General features: G+C 42.2%; 1 protein-coding gene across 1 annotated transcript in view; it reads left to right on the top strand.

Moving 5' to 3' along the window:
• The window catches only part of ppm1h (protein phosphatase, Mg2+/Mn2+ dependent 1H), a 33792-nt gene that overhangs the window by 6459 nt on the left and 7069 nt on the right, over window positions 1–20264 (top strand). The window contains exons 2-8 of the mRNA XM_023347196.1: window positions 3264–3429; window positions 6809–7165; window positions 10595–10707; window positions 10842–10926; window positions 12309–12427; window positions 18426–18489; window positions 19583–19690. Coding sequence (XP_023202964.1) covers window positions 3264–3429; window positions 6809–7165; window positions 10595–10707; window positions 10842–10926; window positions 12309–12427; window positions 18426–18489; window positions 19583–19690 — 1012 coding nt within the window. The remainder of the gene's footprint in view (window positions 1–3263; window positions 3430–6808; window positions 7166–10594; window positions 10708–10841; window positions 10927–12308; window positions 12428–18425; window positions 18490–19582; window positions 19691–20264) is intronic.

Raw genomic sequence — 20264 nt, 5'->3', positions numbered from 1 at the left:
CAGCGAAAAGAAGTGCAAAAGTTGTTAAGCTGATGAATGATTTTCGACACATTAGCAAATGAAATTCTGAAAAGTGTGGCAAGCAGGTGTTCCTCCAAGTTTGCCTTGTATTTAACTTCTTCCATCAACTCTGACCAACTTCCCCAGTGCTCTAAAGAAAAACAATAACAAATAAAACCTCTTCTCTTCAGCTTGTGTAATATTTAGGAACGCGCCGACATGAAAATTTGGACCAATATCAGTATCCGATATTAGTACTGCTGTTATAACCAATATTTATCGATATTCTATACTATATGTATTTATAGATTTCGCCACATTTTGACACCTTTAAAAAGAAAAACACACTGCTGGCTTCACCATTGCTTCTCTGCTTCAGGTAAACTCCCCACAATCCTTTGCTTCATCACATGACCAACATCCTTCCCTGCCCCTCCACAAACGAATGGCAGCAAGATGGAAATTAATATGGGTTGTTAACATCGTCCCAGTTTTTTTATTGGGCCGATACCGATAAAAAATATCAAATATAGTCCATCACCGATTATTATAGTTTATAGCTTATTCGATCTAAAACACACGTGCCTAATTATAATAGTTGTTGGTTAATGAAAAAAATTCAAAACAAGGTCAAATGAAAATGATTCAAAAGTGTCGTAGAAATTGAAAAGGTGAAGGTTTTCAGCTTCTACCTGCCTACCTTTACGTGTTCATAGCAAATAAAGCATTTCCACTCTTCGTAGGTCAGCTTAACAATTTGTAACTTAAAACAGAACAAACAATTAAACCCAGATAAGAAAAACGCCATCACGGCTTCAATGAGATTTCAAATGTTCAAGTCCCTTTAAGGCTTTCAATCATTCTACATTTTAATACCCTTTTTAAACTGTGTTAAGATCTTCTGGCTAACTATTCTACAGCTTACCCATTGCAACAGAGATGCACATGCTTTCTAAAGAATGTGCAACTTTAAAAAGTACTTAAACATCGTTGTTTTAAATAACATTTCCATCTCGGCGCTTATCTCCCGTCTCTTTCCTTGGGGCCGAGACATTCATCCCTAGTAATATTTGAATGCTGATTTTGCAAAATGTGAAAAAGTTTCAAATCTATCGGTGCTGATGTAAAATCACACTCCTGGAAGCAGTTGTCTTGTTGATGTTGGCACTTGGTATGAATTGAAAGGAGGAAGGAAAAAGAAAAACACATCTGGAGGACAAAAACGTCCTCTGCATGTGTTGAAGATCGGACCGTTGAGGATGTAATCGGGGTCGAGTCGAGGAAGCGGGCTAACCCAGTACGACCGGCTTGTCTTCTCATGGCGGAGATGAAAGGCCGGTGGCGACCTCGTGACCTCGCGGGGTCAGCTGAGCGTCGCTCCCTGCGGAGGTTCGCTCTTACGCAACCCGCAAAACGTGGCGCAGAGCCACGGGGGATCTGCCGGTTTTATTGGCTACGACACAACTTTGTGATCTCTATTGTTTTATAACTGCATGCTCTCAAGCCACTTAAAAGAATTGTTCTGAATTTATAATTTGTCGTAAAAGGCTGTACGGAGTTCATCCTGCTCTTCATTCTGCACTTTTGAGGCTGAGGTGAAAAGCAGAGATTATCTTAAAGAATCGTGGGTTACTATTAGACACAACAAAATGTGCATCATACGTTGTGCTTTTAAGTGTTATGTAAGCTGTTTTAGTTGTTACAACAGAGGGAAATGAAGCGTTTCTAAGTTGCCGTGACATGCAACACCAATTACAGTCGGTTTTACTGACAGAAAAAGCAGCGCAGCAATTTTACCGTCAGGTTGATGACCCGGAGTGTTTTCCCAGCTGCAGAGGGAGGATGTCCACTCAAAGAATCGTATCCTCACAGCCGCTAATGATTGCCTAAATTAGATTTGTACAAACAGTGCTTAACGTTTCTGTTGCCACGACAACATTGGACTTTTTTTTCTTCAATCACATATCCGTACACTGCGCAAACCCCCCCCTGAAAATCTTACAAAATCTTTGGTTTAATTTCTAGCACAAGTATCTTGTTACACTTGAAATACGAGAAAACTAGCTTGCAAATAGCTTTTCAGAAAGATACAAGTGCTTGTTTTAAGCTAATAATTATGTTAAATGGATTAAAAAACACAAATTCCACAGGCAGATTATTTCACGTACAAAAGTGTCTTATTATAAGTGAGATAATCTGCCAATGGAAAAGGTACTTTTTAGTCAATATTAATGCGACATATATTGCTGAAAAGTTACTTGCAAGTTAGTTTGGTCTCATTCCAAGTGCACTAAGGTATTTGCACCCGAAACTAGACCGAAAATACTTGGTAAGAGTTTGTGTTTTTGCAGTGCATGTTTGCTGTTTTATATCATAATAATTGAATATAGTCCTAAAGATAAAGACCGATTATCTGGAGTTGAGCTAAATTTAAGAAAATGAAAGCAGATACTAATTCGTAAAGTTCTGTTCTTTCAGCACCCGGTGGTCCAGTTTGAAAAGCCACTCCAGCATATTTACAGATCTAGCAGGAATGCAGAGTTTCTGTGACCCAGTGCTTTTCCATGGCTGCTGCAGCAGATCCCAGCTGTTCAGTCTGCAGTGTTTGAGTTTTCTGTTCCCTTTGCCCGGCATGAGTGGGAATGTTTTGTAAGTGAAATGTCTCTTCTTTTTCTAAGGTTGTGTCGTTTCTTGTGTGCAAAGAACAATAATAAAGGCTCAGATTGTGTTTGAGTGAGTTTTGTGGGTTGCAGGACACGACAAGGGGCCTCCTTAGACAGAAAATAGCATTTCTATGTAAAAAAGAAATCAAATAAAATAAGGAAATAATAATTGAAGCCATATTTGGTCGTTAAAAGTTAGCACAGCTCTTTTTCTGTCAGTGTTGATCTAGGGAAAAGCACAATTGTGTGAATTGTTTGATTGGTACAATGAAACAATTTCCTGCATAATAATACTTTGCTACCTGCAGATATGGCTGTTGGGTATCATGGAAAGCAAAAACATATTAGTCTGACTCTATACTGTCCAAATGTATCATATAAAATGTTTATAATAAAATTTTTTGAATATATTTATTGGTAGGTTTTATTCTGGCTAGTGGTGAAGGGAACAGCAAACGTTTTATGTAAAGGAGTTCCATCACATACATTCTTGCAAAGTTTTCCATCCTCGTTTTTATTGTTCATGTCTGTTTGACCATCATTGTGTTACACTGGTGTTCTAAAGCACCATCTTCCCTCTCTTCTTCTGTCTCCATCTAGGGTGATCAATGCCGGGAAGAGCACCTTAAACGAGGACCAGGCCTGCTGCGAGGTGCTCATGCTCAAAAGGAGACCTCTGGAGAGCTCGGCGCCAAACCGGAACCCCGCTGCCCGCCGGAGGTCTTCCCTGCCCAACGGAGAGGGCCTCGGCCTCCGGGACAGCAGCGTAAGTGAGATGGACAGAGATCTCTAATATGTCACGCAATGTCTTTTTTTAAATTTTTTGCCACTTTCTTGAAGCTTATTTTGTTCATTAGTATAGTGTTGTTCCTGATGTACCCCAGCTACATGTGGTATGACTTTATTTCAAGGAGTGGTGCAAAATGGGCGGTCTGTCAGAGTTAACAATCTGGACAGAGTGAATCACCGGCGATAGCGTCTCGTTTTCTTTTAGATGACTGACTCAAGATTAAAATTCAGAGTTCTGTAGTCTGTGGAAGGCCTCAAGTGGTCAAACAGTTTGGGGTTATGTTAATGTGTGAATAAATCTGGACCCACTGCCTCGTCAGCCAGTTCAAGCTGTTGGCATGCTGAGGCGAGTGAGTCTTCATGAGCGCAGATAGAGCATTTGCGTAGTGTAGAATGAGATTAAGGGTGCATTAGCATCAGTCTTTTTTAATCTACTTCAATCAAGTTCTAGTTTGCTTGCGTACAAAGTTCGGTTTGATTGGGGAGGTGTGAAATCGTAACTGGGCTCTGATGCGGACCAAAAAAGCAAACTGGTCCGACTAAAACACCTTGGTCTCGGTTCGGCTGAAGTAAACTGGCATGATTCGAATGCATATGTGAACGCCAAGAGGACAGGAGACCGCTCCAAAAGCAGGAAGTGGACTATGGCGTAGGAAATTCTAAGTAAATGCAACCAAAACAAAGTCTGGCGCTTGCGGGTGAAATAGTGTTTTGCTGCAGACCAAACAGGTAAAATCTGATTGTGCTCATGTCTTCTTCTAAGATTTTAATGTTATTTCCTTCAGCGGTTCTTGGTGCAGCGCCCCTACAGCTGAGGGGGGGGGGGGGGGGCAGGTTTTGCAAAGGGTTTGGATCATTTGCCTCAGAGCAGTGTAGAAGTGGACCGCACCAGCTGAAAATGTAACAAATGTTTCAATTTTTTTCCGCAGTCAAACTAAGTTTACCAGACTACTCGGAGTGAAAGGCCTCAAGTGGTCATACAGTTTGGGGTTATGTTAATGTGTGAATAAATCTGGACCCAATGAGTCGTCAGCCAGTCCAAGCTTTTGGCATGCTGAGGTAACCGGTAAACCTTTTATGGATGCAAAAGCAAGAACTCCCCACTTGATGACTTTGTGTTTCTGTGTTTGATATGATGTAAACCACTTTGAAATGCCTTGCTGCTGAAATGTGCTATACAAATAAAATTCGATTGATTAATTGAAAACATCCTAAAACATGTTATTTATTTGTCATTACTACAACAACTGGAGAGCAGCTACATTCCTTTCAAAGCAGTGGTGTAAATATCTCCGAGTTGTGACGCTCACGCCACAGAATGAGCGTCCCAAAAATCTGTAGCAATTTGACTCAGATCAGACGCATATCAAGCAGATCGTGGCTATTGCAGTGTGAGTGTGAGAGGGTTAAAAACTACATTAAGTACAGTGAGAGTGAAACCGGTCCGCAGGCCCCACTGTCCCCTCAACCCATCCAACAAGCAGTTCATTGGAGCGTAGTCTGACGCGTCCTTTCCACATCCCATCGGCGATCAGCAGCTCTTGCATGCGAATCAGCCCTCAAGTCTGATCTTTTTTCAGTCAGAGGTGCATTGTGGACAGTTCACCAAAAAGATGTGTATCATCCTGCTGTCAGTCCCTGCTGTCTGGTTTGACAGATATTGAACAATGACTTGAGTTGACGCTGTCTCTGTCCTTCGGTTTGTCTGGTTTTGTGGCAACAGAAAAGTAGCCCTGCATTACATTTTCTCTCAGTCTGTCCTTACTTCACACGAGATCGCCAAAAGCCAACAGCAAATGCATGCAAGAGCCTCTCATGACTCACTCCTGCAGTGCCTGCGGACCGATATGAGAACTGTAGAGCTTCTCTTTGCCTCCTGGAATCATGCTGTAGAATCTGCGTGTGCTATATTTAGAAAACCCTGCTTTTTGCTCTGTGGATAAACACGAGCATAGAACTCAAACTACGGCTCGAGCACCATGCAGTGCAGTTCGGTTGTTCTGTCTTTGAGGGTCATTTAGGTTTCAGGTGACTTCATTTCAGTGGCTGCTCTGTACCAGAACTGATGCGGAAACAGAAGAGTTTGTGTCAGAAGAGCGAAGGATCTTAGATTTACTGTGTTCTGTGAAGACGGCCGACTCAAAGGGTAACGTGAGTGAGCCACATCGCACAGGAGACTCTGTTCAAACCTTATGTGGGAGGTGGAATCTTTGAAAATCAACAAAGAGGACAGCATGTGTTACATTGTACTGGACTTGTTAAATCCTGCAAAATGCAAGAGAGGAACTAAAGCAAAGCGGTAGAACAGACAGAGCATACAAAGTTCTTACAGTGATGCACAGACTGTATGCATAGACACTGACTAATAGTCATTTATGGCCACAAACAAAATATAAAGATCTTGCACATTTCTTTCTGCTTTCTCTATGTTTTCTTGTCTTCTGTACTGTATTTTTCCTTAATTTACATGAATGGGGCATATTATTATGACCCTAAGTGCTCTGTACTAATACTTTTCATACACAAAACCAGTGAGACGTTGTGTTTATTCTGACACCTTTTTACCAGAACTGACTTTTAATGTCTTCAGCTGTCTGAGTTTTGAGGATTCTCTTGACTCGATCGTCTATTCTTCACAATTTGGACCAAGCTTTCACAAATTTATCCACTTGCCCAGTTTTCAGTGTTCTTTTAGGAAACTTTTCTGTAGGGTTGAACCGAGATGATAACCAAGGCCAATGTCAATGTCCGATGTTAGTATTGCTATTATAGCCAGTAACCAATACTTACCTATCTTATTTGTAGCAATTACATTTCCAACTCTGTGAAGAAATGCCACTGACATCGTTTCCCACATCAGTTTTTAATATCAGCAGAGTTTTTCTTATGGGACCGATACCAATACTTAAAAAACTGACCAACCGATTCAGGACCATTTCTGAATGTCTTTCAATTTTCATTTTTTTTCTTTGTACTTTTTTCTTTCATAAGTCTGGAGTTCTGAAAATCTGGCCAATTTCTTTTCAAATTTGAAGAAAAAAAGAAACAAATTGTTTTAACTGAGCTAACTGCTTCAATTAGAAGTACTTTTCCTTGTTGGGACTTTATGACGTAAAATTGGTAAAGAACTGTATCCTCTGATAAGGTCGCTTGCACTTGAACTTGACAGCAGCTGATGTGTGTGACACAAAATATCTTAAAGAAACATTAAAGAGAGCTAACAACTACACCTTACCAAGCAAGTCATTTTTTAATAATCTGCCAAAATCCTGCCCAAAACTTCCAAATCTCTCCAGTAGGTCTATGAATGAAAGATTAACACTGATGTGACGATCATTGTTCTTCCTTGCATCCAGGATGGCTCAGAGGATCTTACCTTTCACTACTGGGCGCTGTTCGACGGCCACGCTGGTTCTGGAGTTGCCGTCATGGCGTCTCGTCTTCTCCATCACCACATCGCGCTGCACCTTCAAGAGGTGATGGAGATTCTGTGCGCACCCAACCTGCTGCCGCCCACTTGCCTGGACGAGGAGCCCGGCAATCACCTCCTGCCCGCAACGTCCAACCGCGCCCTGTCTAGGGCCGCGTCGCTACGAGGAGCCGCGGGCGCCCCGGGTTCGCCCAGCGCCCCTCCGACACGCTTCTTCACTGAGAAGAAAGTTTCGCAAGAAAGCCTGATTATTGGAGCCATAGAGAACGCCTTCAAAGACATGGTGAGTTTACAGGTTGGTGATAAGTACATGTTGCCATGCTGCCGGTGGAGTTTTCCTCATTTTTAGTAGCAAATCAGATATTTAATTTACTGATTACTTTAAAGGAATGAGTGATGTGCCAATCAATATGATTGGAATTGAAAAAGTTAGTTTGAGCCACTCTAACTGATGGTCTGCAGGTCGGATCTTGAAAAAGCAGAATTACTTTTCCCGTATGGCGATCCAAAAGGTGAGTCTGGGTTTTATTGCCTGTATCAAGGAAACTGCAGTGTTTGTTGTACTGAATTGATGAATCAGGGCACAGTTTAGGATCAGGGCCGATGAGTTTCGGTTTTCAGGCAATGTGCACTTCCACTAACTGTTTTCTGATTAGTTTCTGGGGGTTTGAAAGTACTGTGACTGTAGATACAATAATGTTTTAGCAGAAAAATAATAACTCGTGGATTCCCCCAAGAACATAAAATATTTACAGCAGAGTGGCTTATTTTCGTTGCAGTGCGATTCTGTCAATATTTTTTGCCAGCTAATTTCACAAAACCATTTCAGACGTCTTTCATGTGCACATCTGCACCTGCGACCACTTAAACAACCTATTGGAAGTTTAGCTGTTTGTCTGATTTCATGTGCTTAAGTAATTACGTATTTTTTAGTGTTGCACATTGAAGTCCGACACCTGGCCTTCGTATGGATTTCTGATACAGTGCAACTTTCAGGTGACATTTTGTTGCCTATGAATTTAAAAGTATCAATAAATATGTTTTTAGATGTGCCAACTCAAAGGGCAAATACTGCATTTCAATATTCCAGCTGAACCTGTAAGCCCCTGCAGTAGTAGATCAAGTTCTACGGGTCTCCAGGAGCAGAGATATGTGCTTCTTTGTTTTGGCCACTAGATGGCAGCGCACAGTAATGTTTGACCGAACGGCTAGGTCAGAACAAGATTGATGAAGATGAATTCATTCTTCGTGTTTGTTGAAAATGAGAGCTAAAAAACTGGGCTGATGGGTTTGTGATGTTGCGATGATGATTTTGATATAATTAGCTCAAAAATATATGAATCTGTAGTACAGTAATGTCATAATTTAAAGAAGCGAAGTCAAAGAAATAAGCATTTAGCATGTTCCCTCTTTCTTTTAGTTTCTGTCGTTTTGCTTCCTGTGTTTTCCATATCAGGAGCCTGTTGACATTATCCTAATTCTGCCCTCGCTATTATTAGGTTTTACATTTTAGTTTCAGACTTCCAGGCAGTTTCAGGATACATTTCTGTCATTTTGGCTGGAAACAGCGCATTTTCACCTCGGTATTTAACACATATTTTAAAGAGGGGATAAGTGCAAGGGAATGTATCGGCACAGTTTGGGGTTTTCTCCACAGCTCTCAGGTTTCTGGGCAAGATTCACCCCCAGCTTATGCTTAAATCTTTGTAATTTGATTTGATAAGCTCTGAGAAAAGTAAACCTAAAAAGCAGAATGAAGATGATTTCTGGCCTTTCACCAATCTGTGTTTTATTTGGAGTTTATGTGACAGACCGAAAAAGAATATTCCATAATTGCAAAGTGGAGGGGGAATGATAAAGAACCTTCCATTCCCCCCACCACCACCACAAATAAAACCACTGAAAAATTGGGTAAACTTGGAAAGCTGACCGAACAAGCAAACGTGTTAATTCAGCGGTCTGCTATATTCAGAGCCTTGGGTCGGATCTGATGTCGGTGTTATTTTAGCAGCTTTTAATAATCTGCCGTTTGCCAGTTTTCCACCATACTTTCCTGGGGGCCGTCTGTCTTGCCAGTGTTATGTCTCAGCTTTGACTAATTAGTGAAAAAATGATTAATTCAGTTAATTACCTGCCACTCTGTCCATCGCCTGGGTTTTCCATCATTTACTGACAGCCATGTCTCGCTGTTCCGTAACTTCTTTAGTTCCATTTTCTGCTTTAGGGGCTCGTAGCTTTTGGGTTTCTTTCAAAGCTACAGGTAGAAAGAAAGTGATTTAAACTTTGCTTTGAGGGCACAAAATCCCACCTTAATTTAGAATCAACAAACTATGAAATAGAAAATCAGCTTATGATTGAATTACTATGAAAATGTTCCATTTAACATAGAAATGCACCCATCAGGGTTTTGCCTCCTGATATCGATTTGGACTTCTTGTTTCATTTAATGAGCAGGAGAAAAAGAATCAAAATGTTCAGTGTTTAAGTTGCGAGAGCAAATCAATAGAGAAAATCTGCCAACATCAGTCACTGGCTAACTAATTGGTGGAAATCATTAATTCAGTTCATAATCCTAAATGCTTTTGCACAGCTTTTTGTGTGTTCCTCGAGCTCAGGGTCTTTTTTATTCTCTGAGAGCTGAGATGTTCTTCTTCTTGATGTTTCAAAGTCACAGTTCTTCTCGGCATGAATAAACCATGATGCAGGCAGGTTATGAGCCGGCAGATGGATAAAAGTTGAGTTTCTGGGAGTACTTCATGATCCGGAGTGTCTCTGTTGGACTTGTGCCTTCTTAAAGCGCAGTGAGCTTCTGTGGCCACTAGGGGGCCTCTCACATCAGCATCTAGGGAAGTGCAACTCTTCGTACCTCCAACATGGATACAGTTGTTTACAATGCCACAGGGAGACAGAAGAAAAAGCATCTCCACAGTATGATGGTGCCACCACCGTGTTTAGCAGTGGGGATGCCGTGTTCAGAGTGATGTGCTTCTGTTGCATGTTTGCCACATCACTTGTGATCTGTAACATTACTATTGCAGTTTGCAGACTATTCTTGAATAGTGCGATTGGGAGCAGCATAATAAATGCAGAGAATAAATCCTATTTTGCCTATTCTCCCTGCTTCTGTTTGGGATTGATTAAGGCGTCAGAGAGAGCTGACAAGGTAGCTGTGGCTCAGATATGTGCCAGTGCTTTGATTAGACCAATGGCAGGGCAATTATTCATCTAATTAATGGACTGATCGGATGTGTGTTTTTAAAATTATTTTGGGGTTAATTAGCATCACATTGATAAAGACTAATTAACTGCTGGAATAAGCAGCACTCTATGTAAACTTTCAGTGTCTGGATTCCCTTTATTCAGTGGCTGCTTGACTGACTGAGACTGATGAATGAATAAATTAATTAATTACATGATAAATACATAGAGGTAGTTTTAATATTACATCAGCTGGGTTCCTACACAGTCTAGGAGAGGTTGGATTTCATCCATTCATCCATATTTCATCCATCCATCCAAATTTCATCCATCCATCCATCCATCATGGAGTTTTGACAGAAACTGTGGACATGCTGACACACAGAATGTTTATTGATTGTTCGGCTTTAATTCTTAACTCTCTTTGTCTAAAAAAAAAATTAATGTTTAGCATAAGACAGGGAAACTTGTCCACATGACGTGCTTACATCGTGTATGTGTGATGGTGTGTCAGGACGTGCAGATCGAAAAGGAGAAGGCGTCCTTCAACATCTCAGGAGGCTGCACCGCTCTAATGGTCGCCTGTCTGCAGGGGAAGCTGTACGTCGGCAACGCAGGGGACAGCAGGTGCGAATCACACCCTCCAACAAACCACGACGAGTTCTAAAGCGCGCCGCGAGCGCTCGTGTTCGCTTGCACTTCGCCCAGCCATGTCGCCGTCCGTCCGGCTGAACAGAACTTTGTCTGCCTCTCTCCCTCAGAGCGATCGTCGTGCGAGCCGGGGAAGTCATTCCCGTGTCATCGGAGTTCACGCCGGAGTCAGAGAGACAGCGGCTGCAGTTTCTGGTAAGAAGGAACCAAACGAAGCTACTTTATAGCAAGTACAGCACAAGATCTCTATCTCAGAAAACCCAGCAGAGTCACCGACGTACGGCTTTCACTCCTGGACGAGCATGTAGCGTCAAGAGAGAATAATTTGCATTGTGTTGTGGCCGACTGCTACAACTGACTGGGAATTTGAGCGCATACACACACACACACACACACACAAAAACACACACAGACGCACTAATCCAAAAGTCGGCTACATTAGTGGCTACATGTAGCTGAGCAACACAGCTAAACAGAAAAAGCTCCCAGCTGGTTTTAAAAGCAGCAGAATGAAAGAGTGTATATAGTTAGTCACAGTAAAGGCTCGGCCAATGGTTTTGCCGAGGAGAGAGTGTTAAACACTGAAAGACAGGGCAGAGTGTGTCATCTATAGAAGGAGAACGGGGCGTTGTTGGCAACACCGCGTTGGCTAATCTCCCCCCTTCAGGAAGGTGTTGCAGGTAAACACACGTTTGTTCTACGAAGAGTTCAAAACAAAAAGTTAAAATCTGCGGGTGTTTTCACACCTGCTAGACTGGAGACAAAAATTGCAACGTTTGTTCCATTTTCAGCTAGTGCGGTTCAAGAGCCACTCAGAGGAAGGACATAAAAGCCTCTGAAGAAGACATGATCTCAACTTCCTTCTTCTCAAAATGTAAACAAAAATACAGAAGCGTCAGATTTTAGCGGTTGTTGGATTTCCTTTTTTTTTCTGCCAAAAGATCACAAGCCATTTCTCTCACCAGCACTAGGCTCTGACGATTGTTTTGGTTGTATTTACCCAGAATGCCAGGAGCTGTCATCCGCTTCCTGCTTTTTTGATCCACATTCTGAAATAACAGCAAAAAACATAAAATAATTAAAAAATTAGACAATAGTAGGAGAATATAGAAGGGTCAGGAAAAGGAAATGGACCAAGCACTGAACCCTGTGGTACTCCACAAGTAACGCGGGAATCCAACTGTACATTTATCATTTACGTGACCGAAGGAAGATTTGTAGATAAAGGAAGATCGTAATGTATTAAGACATCTCTATTGTGAGAAATCTTTTCAGGTAAATGTTTCAATTAGAGTATCTGTTTATCTATTAGTATCTGTTTAGATAAATCATATCTAAATTCTGAGATCTAATCAAGCCGATCGGTCGGGTACAGCATACAGGCTGAAGGTTTAGACGAAGCCACCGTCTCTGAACGCTCAACCGAATCAAAACAGTTCAAACAAATCAGGTTTTACAGTCGCCTCCGATGCGTCCTCATTCACTGAATCATCTTCAAGGAGGATCTTTCAAAGTTTTTCCTGTCCCTGGTGCGTGTCTCCCGCTCTCTAAAGCTTTTCTCTCCTCTCGTTTTGAAGGCGTACATGCAGCCACACCTGCTGGGGAACGAGTTCACACACCTGGAGTTCCCACGCCGGGTGCAGAGGAAGGAGGTGGGGAAGAGGATGCTGTACCGGGACTTCACCATGTCGGGATGGTGGGTTTGCTTAAAGGCTCGTCGATTTAATGATTGTACCTCAGAGAAGCAGCCTTCACGGCTGGCTTACACTTCGACGAGGACGTGCAGAATTTGAGTACATGTATTAAAATGTGAGATAAATTTGAATTGGTTTAAATTTATGCTTTTATTTTTCTCAGGTCGGTTCATTTTTCCCCGACCATTTACGCTGTGATCCGTTACTTTGCACATCAAATTTAGAAGTGGGCAAAGTTTTCTAAGCCGCCTTTCAAAATAAGAAAGACGAGAAAACATCACTTCAAATAATAATCATTTTCTGACCAAAACGCTTAACCGGCGTGAAAGAGACGGAGCACGGCGCGGACGCTCGTTCATCTGGCCTCCGTCCAGTCAGGAGGACGGCGTGGGGGGGAGGGGGAGGCATCCTGGGGTTTCCATAATAGATATTAGATGCTATTTTTATGCCATGCCATCTGTTTGTTTTTTGGGGGGGGAGGAAAATGCCACAGAGATGGACATGAGGAGCCTAATCTCTGCTCAACGCAGGCAGGAAAAACCTAGAATTAGAATTATTTCCAAGATCTGGGTAAGGTGGAGATGTTTTTATTTCTAGATTTTCTTCCTTCTTTTCTAAAATACTTCCTTCCATTCTTCCCTTCCTTTCTGCCAGGTCTTTACTTCAGTGATTCTTTTTCTTCATTCCTTTTTTCTCTCTTCCCTTTGCACTTTTCTTCTTTCCTTTTCACCTCCTTTTGCCCCTTTTATCCTTCATTTCTTTGCTTCGTTTTCTCCTTCTGTCCTTCCTTCCCCACTTTTTCTTATGTCTCTTTTTCAGTTACTTTTTTCCTTCACTTCCTCCTGTTCTTTTTTTCCATTCCTTCCTTCCTTTCCGTCTTTTAATTTCCGTCCACATTGCTTTTCTTTATTCCTGTTTTTCTTCTTTGGTCATTTCTTTTTGCCCGTCCAATTTTCTCTTCCGTCTTGACCTCGGCAGAAATATCTGCAGCGAATTCTCTGTGAACTGTGATACTTTGAGAAACTGAACCGAGTGACTCAGTTTCTGGAAAGGTCAGAGTGTGTGTAGGAGCTGCTAGTAGGTCGACTGCAAAACATGTTGAAACTGTGATTAGGCTTTTCGGATATTGTGCAAAACAAAAGATGAATATACAAACTTTCTCCACCCTGTTAAGTACAGCGGAGGACTTGTGATGCTGTGGGCCGGCTTCTTTTCCACTTGTGATTCAGCCTAACAAGGTCTCTTACCTGCACTAGAATTGTGCAGTTAGATGCAGCAAAAATGCTTACATAATATACAGTGTTTTCAAGGTGAGGACACCAGGAAGAAAATAAAATTCCTTCACCTTCGGGCGCTATTCTGGAGGAGCGATGTTTAAAAAAAAATGGAGTACCGTCTGTAAAAAGTGAGACACAGATGTGAAAATGCAGAGAAACAAAGGCCGTGGTGTGTGTTGCCCCTGCAGGAATACACACCGCGGTGTCAGCAGAACGGAGGAGACCACGGGAGATGAGCGGGATTATTTCCGGCGCCTCCTCATCGCCGCTCCTGTTCGGTGGCTCGGCTTCGCCTCGGCGCATGTAGGTCAGCGTTGCCGGGCCCAGAGCTCTCAGCCTGCTTGTCGTCTCCGCAGCGCAGACTCTTTGTGATGTATTTTTAATCAGGCTCTTCCCACAACCCAGTTCTGCTGCGGCTTCGCCCAGACCGGGTCTGGGTTTCGACTTTAAAACCCCCGTAAGCTAGCGCGGCTGATTGCTTTGATGTGTAAGAGGCTTCGCTGTTTATCCCCCGCAGGCTCAGTACTTCCTAATGACCATGAAGCTTTATGTCTCTGGATGTGTGCATGCTGTCCTGCTCTCCTCTAACACCCCGACGGTCAGACCTCCACTTTAGCGAAACCTTACTGACCTGCAGACGTCCTCGCTCACTCTCTACGCCTCCTCCGTCTCTGCCAGTCGGGCCACAGGGGTAAAAATCTGGCGTTGGAGGCTTTTAACGGTTGTTGTTGGCACGGGGCGGTTTCGTTTGCACAGAACGATGGACGTTGACCGGTCGGCCAAGGCGAGGTGTCAGGTGGAAAGGAAAGATGGGGAGGAGAGAGCGAAGGAAACCAAAACGCAAAGAAGCGAGTGGGTTGAATCAATCTGCAAAGATGGACAAACGTAAAGCTGGAGGTCAAGGCGCTCAGAGGAAGGTGGAGAGTCGGAGATCGTTGGCCGTGGAGGAGTTGGCGGGATTAGTATGGAGTCCGAATGAGACCGGGGAGGCCTTAAAGTTTTCCAAAATACCCACAGAAAAGGAGGAGGAGAAGAGAAATGTCAGCAGAATGACGGATCAGGTGGAGTTAGGTGAGCTTCTGGTTCAAGACTGCAGAACTAGAATCAGAACCAGAACATGGAGAGGTTCCGTTTGGTATTTACCACAAATCTGGAACAAACTTCAAGAAAACTACAAAACTGCCGAACGCCGACTTCCTTTAAGCCAAGACTTGTTTAGTTGTGGATTATTAAAAACTACAACGTCACTCAGCAAATCTGATGATAATTATTCTTGCGTGTTGCTTGTTTCGTGAATGGTGACTGTCTTATGATTTCATCACGTGAAGCGCTTTGAACGTCCTTGTAGCTGAAATGTGCTTCACAAATAAACTTGGCTTGACTTTAAAAGGGGGTCCCTGGAAAAAAAAAAACCGGAAACACAAATGATTGATGAAAGATTTCTTCCATTCCAAAACTTCCTCAGTTTTTAAATAATTTCATTCATAAAGGCCCTTTGCTAAATCAGGAATTTCCTGTGATTAAAGAATATTTGTACTCAATTTCACTCAACACATCCAAGCCTGATTACTGCCAGATTTGTCAAGTCAAGAAATCATTCAAATGTAACTGGTCTGACAACATGACAGCGGCTAAAACTGCCCAAAATGCAAGATGTCCTGATCAAACAAATTCAGGAACTGATGAGAAACAACGTCACTGACGTTAATCCGTCTGTAAAGGTCAACAAAAAGTCATGTTTAGAGCAATTTGGACAAAAATTTTGATACGTTCATGGGGTGTCGAAATTGCCCCAAGAACATATAAACGTCTCATCTGTGAGGTCACAGTCAAACTCTGGGTCCTCACAAGTGGATTCCTCAATATTTACGGGAAAATAAGGATACAGGAACATGGCGGGATTAAAGTTGCCGGCCAAACAAGGAGACTTGACAGGTTGTGCGGTATGATGCAGGTGTCGCGCGTTGGAGAACATTAGAGAGCAAACGGCATCGTGGAGTCCAAAAGAAACACAGCAAACGGGTCAAAAGAGAAAGTCGAGAGGAGAAGATTAAATCAGGCTAAAAAACAAACTATTTATTTGACCAGTTTTGAACTTCTCATGAAACGCTGTTCGGTACTCGTTCCTGAGAGTACCGACCAACTCCTGGCTGCAAACCGACTAAGACATGGCGGTCGGATTTGAAAGTTGCTCATCATCTGATGGGGAAGAGCTTGAGCCGTTTTGCAGCAGAGGCAGAAAGTTTCTCTCTGTAGCCGGGCCGAAACCATTAATCGGATTAATGGCATTGAGTCGATTATTGAAATAATCATCAACTAATTTAGCAATTGATTAATTCGTTAACTCAAAAAAACGCAATTTGCTGAAAGAAAAACATTACTAGTAGTCAATAAATAGTAAAAGGTGGATTATTATGGATTAATATTCTAATCCATAAATTAACCAGATCAGTTCTGGACTGTATTGATTTCAAGTCGAGCAGGAAAAGCTGATTTATTTTCTTTTTATATGTTGATGTTGGAACGTTAATGTTACAAATGATCAAGTGTGAAGGAACGCTGCCTCATTGCATTTTAGGCAAAACGTCTCTTTCGCATAAAAACCAGCAATTGAATTATTTCACTATTTGCACTTTTAAACTAATTTCTAATATTGTATAAAAAGGTTTAGATGAAAAATCCAGTCCAGTCTTTAAAAATCCAATTCATCACCAGAATAATCGATAGATTAATCAGTCAATAGCGAAACTGATCTAATCTCTCAATGTCCAAAGTCGGGTAGAGACCATCTTTGGACGCTTTGTGTCATATTCTGCCGCAAACTTGCCGGCTGTGCGTCGAGTTTGTGCTTCTGAAGTGAAAACGTTGGACCAGAGAAGGCACTGCAAGATGGTGTAGTAATTATGATGGAGCACAAGCAGATTTTAACTAGATGTAATCACAGTTCCTCTCTCCCTCCGGCCTGAAGTCGCCCGCTGAGGAGACGGTCAGCCCTCCTCCCCACTCAGCCCTCCTCTTGGTTGGCCACGCGCTGCTGTGGCTCGGGCTGCCAAACAGCCGTCGACGTTGTGGTCGGACTCCCCAGCTGCTCAGCAACTTGCGTTGCTGGTTCTGCGCTCGGTGAAGGGATCGTCAGGGCTCATCTCGTAGGACGCGGGTCTCAAACGGGACGCCGTCCTCAAAAGCTCTCCAGGGGGAAAAACTCCCCGTTGTGGGAGTCTGTATGAAACCGACACGTTTAGGTGGAAAAATTTGGTCCTTTTAAAGTAGATATTGTCAGTCTTACGTAATGTATACTTTTATTATTTTTTTTGTTGCTCGGAGCAGTCTCATTCTGTTGTGCTCGCCTTGATAGCCTGCGCCGCTCCAAGAACTGCTGAGTGCAGCGTTGTTGGCGCTCGCCTGAGGTGGAAACATATGGCCTCTCTGAGTGAAACCAGCAGTGATGTGAAAACCATCCTGGTCTTGTGTTTCAGAGCAGCTGAAATGCATTCGGTATGGGGAAGGGAGCGAGGCTACGGCACGGTATAGTTTATTTATAACAGCGAAACCCAAACTTTCCAGCTTCTTTTGACCCAAAAAACAGGAATGACCCAGACTCTTGCTCAAATGTAAAGTGTACCATTTAAAAACCGGTACAACAACAACTCGATTATCATCGACATGTTGCTTTGATTATGTGAATGCTGTGAGGCATCCGATTGTTCTGGTTGCTAATTTTTTGGACTTTTAGCGTTTTTGTGCTGTTTACATTTCTAAAACATTCTGCTCATTTAGAAAATTCTGGCTCTGACTTTTGGTTTTGATACCTGCTACATTCTATGAAATATTAAGCTTTCTGTGGTCGTTTTTGGCCACCTTGAAATAAATGGAACATCTAAAATTTACTGCTAAAAGAGCCTCTACATACTTTAAATTAGAAACAGCATTCAAAGTTTTTAATGTAGTGGTGCCCTTTGGCTACTGCTGCATGATTCAGATTTTTCATACCTTTTACAGTTTTCTCAACATCCCTCTTCAGGTTTTTGGTCACATTATGCTCATTTTCCACACACAAAAAAAACGTGGGTTGCTGTGGTTGCTAAGCAATTGAGCCACGGTGATCCACTCTAGCTTTTTGAGAATCCCAAACAAATGATTCTTACTCATTCACATTTCAGCATGTTCCTTTTGTATTTAATGTGAAATGGAAAGAATACGTTTTTACTGGCTTGTGTTGCTGATTAGCTTTATGTTTTTATGCATTTAGCAGATGCTTTTATCCAAAGTGACTTAGAAACGACAACATAACAACGCGCTTAATGTCAAAGCTAACATAAAGCTACTTCAAAGACTAGCCAGGTTCTCTCAGGTGACAGGCCCTAGCTTAAGCAGCTAGCCGACATGCTAATGTTATTATTTTAGCTAATATTAACATTTTAGTTAATGTTGGTATTGTTGTACATTTTAACACGCTACCTACGTTTTAGCCAGTTGTTAGGATAAGTAGATGAAGTAATTTCCTTATGTTACCTAAGAATCCACCGTTGGCGTGTTAGCTAGCATTAAAATTTATTGTAAAGAAGAAAAGGTGGTTATGCAAGTTTCTTATCCACATAATCCTGCGTCCACCTTGGCAGAGTCGTGATGCTGGAGCTGGAATCAACGCGTCCTCAGGCTATAAGCACGCCGCCTGCCGTAAATCATAAGAAAGCCATTAACGTGTCGTCTTTCCCTTGCTCAGGGCGTATAAAACCATAGAGGACGATGACCTGAAGTTCCCTCTGATCTACGGCGAGGGGAAGAAGGTAAGCGTTGTTCGGCAGCCACTCGCTGACAGCTACGTCTGTGGCCTTGAAAGCCTCATCTGTAATCAAACCTCTCAGTCAGCCCCCATCCTGCCACCGTACGGGGCAGCAGGACTCATTTGTGAAATCTTGGTCAACAAGATGACCCAGGGATTTTAGGTTTATCGCAATAAAACAGTGGCACCCCCAAGAGGTGGGTCAAAGGGGGCTATGGCCCCACTGGAAAAAAAAGCTGCCTACCTCACTGGCCATGTTAAGTTCATGCAAAGGCATAGAGAGTCATGTTGATCAATCAAGCCATATATATATAACCCAATATATATAACAAAATATACATAAATATATTTAAAAATAATCCTTAGTATTGATGGAAAAGTACTAAGTGTAGTTCCACCGGCAGGTTATTTCACTTTCAATAAGACTTTTCTTGGTGTATTTATTTTATTTTGTTTTTTTACTTGTGTGAGCCTAAGATTTTTACTGGTCACCCCTAAGAAGATTTTTGTTGCGGCGCTACTAGAACGCAAACCTTAAATAGCGAAAGTATTGAGCAATTTTATCGGTACTTTGGCTCAGAGATTAAAAAAACACAGTCATGTGATCAGCACATTGTTCTTTCCCCGCTGGTTCTCCCTTCAGGCTGTGACGTTGTGAGTACAGTGCAGCGTCACATTTGAGATGTATTGGAAAGGGCAAAGCCAGACGAGACGGATGGGAATCTATTCCTTTAGCTGCTGCTTTGAAAGGCCGTAAAAAATAGCCATATGGTATATGATGAGTTTCTATTTGTATTCTCAAAGAAGTTGTTTAAAATGTCATATTCCTAAATAATAAACGACCACTGGTGACTTAGTTCCTGACTGTGTGGTCCGTTCTTTGTTGGTCAGATCTGCGTAATTTGTCCTGACCTTCAAAAACCCAGATCCAAAGCTCTGCTAATCGGAGCCGAGTTCACGAGCAAAAAGTTTCCTGGAAGGCCGATCCTTCCTCTGACAGTAGAGATGGCTCTGAGGGGTTTTGAGTTTTACATTTTGTTCCCTCAGAAAACGAGGAGATTAAAGAAACGGATCATACGTCTCTGATCTTTTTGCAGGCGAGAGTGTTGGCGACCATCGGGGTCACGAGAGGCTTCGGGGACCACAACCTGAGAGTTCACGACTCCAACATTTACATCAAGCCCTTTCTGTCCTGCTGCCCAGAGGTGTGCCGATTATTTCCACGTCTCTTATCATTTAGAGCGCATTAGAAACCTGCACAGTCCGGTCGATGAATCGCCTCATCAGCAGTCACTGCTCTGACTGTGTAATATAGATGGAATCAACTTACTGGAGGAACATGTTAGATTTAATGTGTGTGTGTGTGTGTGTGTGTGTGTGGGGTGTGTGTGTGTGTGTGCTTGTGTGTGAGACAAATTAAAATCAAAATTCTCTCTCTTTCTGTAGCCCCAACCCTTTAAATCCTTTAAAAATGAAACTTGTGTCAAGGCAAAATTGTAACCAACAAGTCTCATAATTTCATAATTAAAACTGTTTTTTTTTTAATTATGTTAATATTAACTTACATCATAATATTAATACTTTTTGTCATGAATTCTTGTTGCTTCATGTATTGGTGCTTTAGCTGTTCTCTGAGTGTTTATCAAATTCAACCCACTTCTCAGATTTTTGTGCGCAAATGATTTTTTTCTTTGTCTAACTTGGATTTACAAGTGAAACAAAACTTTAAGCTTTACGCAGAATGTTTCCCAGTACTGAGCTGTACTGAAAAAACAGCAC

The sequence above is a fragment of the Xiphophorus maculatus genome, chromosome 2 (genome assembly GCF_002775205.1).
Source record: "Xiphophorus maculatus strain JP 163 A chromosome 2, X_maculatus-5.0-male, whole genome shotgun sequence".
NCBI lineage: Eukaryota > Metazoa > Chordata > Actinopteri > Cyprinodontiformes > Poeciliidae > Xiphophorus > Xiphophorus maculatus.
The sequence above is the reverse complement of the archived record's forward strand: the minus strand, read 5'-3'. Positions and strand labels throughout refer to the sequence as shown.